The following is a 4,052-nucleotide window of genomic DNA, read 5'->3' on the forward strand; positions in this document are numbered from 1 at the left end:
CCTTTAAGGTAATTGGTTAAGCTTATCTGTAATTTTTATGCACTTGGCTACTTTATGATACCCCATTAATCCACTTTTATGGCTACAGGGTATGTATATATATATATCAAAAATAGCTGCAGAAGGCAGTGTGAGCAGCCTCGCTGTGTAATTAGCCGGAGTAGCCTGCGACTAATCACGCTCTCCCCCCTCTCTCTCTCTCTCTCTCTCTTTCTCGCTCTTTCTCGCTCTTTTTCACTCTCTCTCTCTCTCTCTCTCTCTCTCTCTCTCTCTCTCTCTCTCTCTCTCTCCCTCTCTCTCTCTCTCTCTCTCTCTCTTTCTTACTCTCTTATCACTCCCTAAACATAACTCATTACAGATTTGCTTCTTGTGGCAAAAAATTTTATTGAGACAGAAGACAGTTGCGATTAGATTGGACTAAACTGAAGGTTTAGTTATTGTAGAGTCGATCGTAGGCCTCACTTGTGGCTATCACCTTGTCGTTGATAACCGATTTTACTTGCTTTGCGAATATAAAGTCCAGGTGTCCCCATGTCTCATCCGGTATCTCGTAGAGCTCCTCCAGTTGCGGCAACAGCGGCGGCAGGCGTGCCACATCCTTGACATTGGCCGACTCATCGGCCAGGCCCACGTACAAGTAGAGTTTCGATGTGATCTTCGTTAGATCATACGACGGCGGCACTTCCGAGCCATACGTGGCCTTATTCTTCTTTGGACCCCAGTCATACTGACGAAACTCGTTCGATACATAGGACTGTATAAAGTGAATGCCCTGGTTAGTGGAAATGCCAGCGGGATGAGTTTCGGCGACCTGTGGCAGCAGCGTCTGCACAGAAGGGAGGGAGGCGTGATTTCAGCTAGGAGCTTAGCCAGAGCTTCAACAAACATACCACATTCAGATTACCCTCACTATCACCGCCCCACATCATGGCCAGAATCTTGCAGTAGTTCAACAGATAGGGATCATTGCTGCAGGCTGTGTCCAGGATACGCTGAATTATGGGATTCATGGGCAGGAACACCTGATTCTGCAGCAGCTCAGCGCCCAAGCCCGGCGAGCCGACATAATCGGCCATGGCTAGAATAATGTCCGTGGTGGTGTTGCCCATAAAAATGGGCGGGGCCAGCATATGGGCGGTTTTAATCTTTGCATTATACTCGGGCCGTTCGGCGCCCATCACAAAGAATGTGGTGCAGCCCTGGGAATGACCCACATAATGCACCGCCTTCTCACCGGTCGTCGCCAGGATGTGATCTATCATGGCCGGTAGATCGTAGGCACCAATCTCATGCCAGCTGAATGCCCAGAAATATGGATGATTCGTGTTTATTCTGGTATTATTACGGGAGTAAATGTTGCCACGGGCATTGCCCAGCCAGACATCGTAGCCCGCATCCGCGTAGTTGTAGGCCAAAGCATTGTCCGGCCCATTGAGCAGGAAACAATCGGAGCAGCTGAACAGGCCGTGCTGTATAAGCACAGCCGGACGCTGTGCCTGTCCAGCATTGCCCAGCTTGGGTGAATACGGTATGCGGAACATGTTTAGCACATAGCCATCCTCAGTCTCCACCTCGTGCGTTTCGGCCGGATAGCCATGCGATTCGATGCGTTCAGCCTGCAAAATGCCAACGCAGAGCATTGCTTAATGTTATAGACAAGCTAGAGATGTGCGCGTGACACGATACGAACACGAAAACAGCGTAAAAGACACATTTCTTATTTTTTTACATTTTCGTTTTCCATTTTAAGTTTACTTCACACACATTTCTGCTCTTATTTGGTAGCTTTAAAATAATAATTGCAAATAAATAATTAATTTGCTACTTTCAAATAAAACTTAGGTATTAAGAAATATGCTCTGAGTATTATTAAAAAATTTGCAAATAATAATTAAGTTGCAGTTTTTATTTAAAAACTTTTAACAGTAACTTTCAATTTCATTATTAAAACACTTATTTAATTATAATTTTTTCTTCGACATTTTAGACACTTTAATTTTCACTCTCACGAACAGCACAAATATTAATTATCGAACACGAGCACGGCGAGCAGCACAAGAGGACGACACGTGCCTGACTCTAAGGTAAACACACTTAGCTATGAAACCGCAATTTGTGCTGACACTCACCGAAGTCTTGAGTCGCTTAAAGGGTATATCTAGGTAAGGATCATAGTCGGCAGCCAACGCTGTGGCAGTCAGCGCCAGGATGAGCAGCGTTTCCTTCAGCATTTTATTGTAATTCTCTATTTTTGTGTCCCTTTTTTGTGGGCCTTCGTGTTTGTTCAGCTTCAAAGTGAACGCACGACTAAGCTAAATGATTTTACTAATAATTGTCGATTACTTAAATATGAACAGCAAATCTTATCTAACGATTGGGAATCACTTGACTTGGAGTCTTTATTTTTGGCATGCCCGCGATAAGATACCATATGCCCCCATGCCGGCGCTATTCAGCTAATCCTTGTGAGATTTATGTGTGTTTTAATCAGTTCGATTGCGCACACTTCAATTCCGGGGGGGTATATGCCATACAAGATTACAAGTAATTGCCAAATGGCATTAATAAACTATAATTTTACCTAATTATCGAGGCTTCAGCAGTTGTTTTTATAGATCTAGGGATCGAAGTGTGTGAGTGACAGAGCTCGTATTAAAAGTTGCTCACTTTCAATTAATATTTCTAATATTTACAAATATTTCAATCAAAAATAATCAATGAATATAGACAATGGAAGCACGCAGTCTGCCTCCGAGTCGTAGGGAATGGACAACTGAAATGTGACATTCAATAAAAATTCTTTTTGCCTTCTTATTATCATAATTATATCCTCATTTAATTAATTATACTATATTTTTGATTTATTTAATAATATTTAGTTGCAATCTCAATCATAAAAACAAGAACGATATCATACTAACTCAGGACCTGCTCTTGTCTATCCCATGCCTAATTGCAGGTGCTCCTTGTGGCAGTCACTAAATTGAGCCAATGTAGCGGGCTGATGAGCACAAAGTACGCGTATCTGCGAGTTGCGCCTGACTTGCTGCTATTTTTTTTTCTTTTTTTTGCATTATGCTGTGTGAAAGTGGTGCAACGTGTGGCTCTCATGTGGCACATTGAGATTGGCATTAAGCATGCCAAAAGCCACAAAACTACGAGCAATGGGGAATCGTCAAGGACCGACGACCGAGGGCACTGTCAACGCCCAAGCCAAGGGATATGCAGCAAGAGAGAAACAGCTATAGCTCGTAGAAAGAGAAAGCTAATGCGTGAGAGAGATTGGCAGAGGGAACGAGGGGAAACTCAGATAAACCAAAATGTAAATGCGGTTCCTTGAAATTATGTGAAGTAACTTTGCAAAAATGGAAATAGTACATTCGATAGCAAGCTACGAGGCACACACAAAATTGCAATTGCACAAAAAAGAGGTAAGTTATGAGGTATGTTATGGCTTAGATTATGGCGACAAGAATATGCACTGTAAAAAGCCTAATATGGACAATATTGTTTTTTTCCTTAATTTTAATTTCAATAAATAATTTCATTAAGAAAGGAGGAAAGCCTATATGAAAGGTTCAGATAATTCTTTCTTTTTAATACGGTATACCTGGCGGACTCCACGTGATCTTGATGAAATCAATGCGTATCAGATGGTTAATGAGAACTTGTCTTATATACCCTTTAACAAGATTTTACATGGTATATAAATGGCAATAAACTGTAGCATTACAGCTGCTGTAAATGCTGCTGGATAGATGGAGAGAAATTCAAGGCTAGTTCGCTAAATTGCTTGCGGTTTGCTGCCAGTTGCACTAGCCGCAGCTTTGCATCGGCTACTCGAAAACGCACGCCTCATAATTCAATCAACTTGCCACATAATTGGCAGCTGACGAGCGCCAAACTGTGTTTGCCCAATGCCCACCCGCGGATTGTTGTTGAATTGCCATTGCATAAAAAAATAAGCAACAATAATAAGACAAAAGAAAATAATTGCAAACTGTGTGCACCTCGTTGCCAAAACCGTTTAGCACTCGAAATCGTGACTAATC

The 4,052-nt window shown here is 42.3% G+C and overlaps 1 protein-coding gene across 1 annotated transcript; it reads right to left on the reverse strand.

Moving 5' to 3' along the window:
* Window positions 1-352: 352 nt before the first annotated feature.
* LOC115758784 (lipase 3) lies at window positions 353-2,284 on the reverse strand. The gene is made up of 3 exons (XM_030699555.1): window positions 2,130-2,284; window positions 891-1,616; window positions 353-826 (listed from the first exon to the last, which is right to left on the reverse strand). The coding sequence occupies exons 1-3, from the start codon at window positions 2,229-2,231 to the stop codon at window positions 431-433; spliced, it is 1,224 nt and encodes a 407-aa protein (XP_030555415.1). The 5' UTR covers window positions 2,232-2,284; the 3' UTR covers window positions 353-430.
* Between the last annotated feature and the right edge of the window lie 1,768 nt (window positions 2,285-4,052).

The sequence above is a fragment of the Drosophila novamexicana genome, unplaced genomic scaffold (genome assembly GCF_003285875.2).
Source record: "Drosophila novamexicana strain 15010-1031.04,08,12 unplaced genomic scaffold, DnovRS2.1 tig00000193-arrow-pilon, whole genome shotgun sequence".
Taxonomy (NCBI): Eukaryota; Metazoa; Arthropoda; class Insecta; order Diptera; family Drosophilidae; genus Drosophila; species Drosophila novamexicana.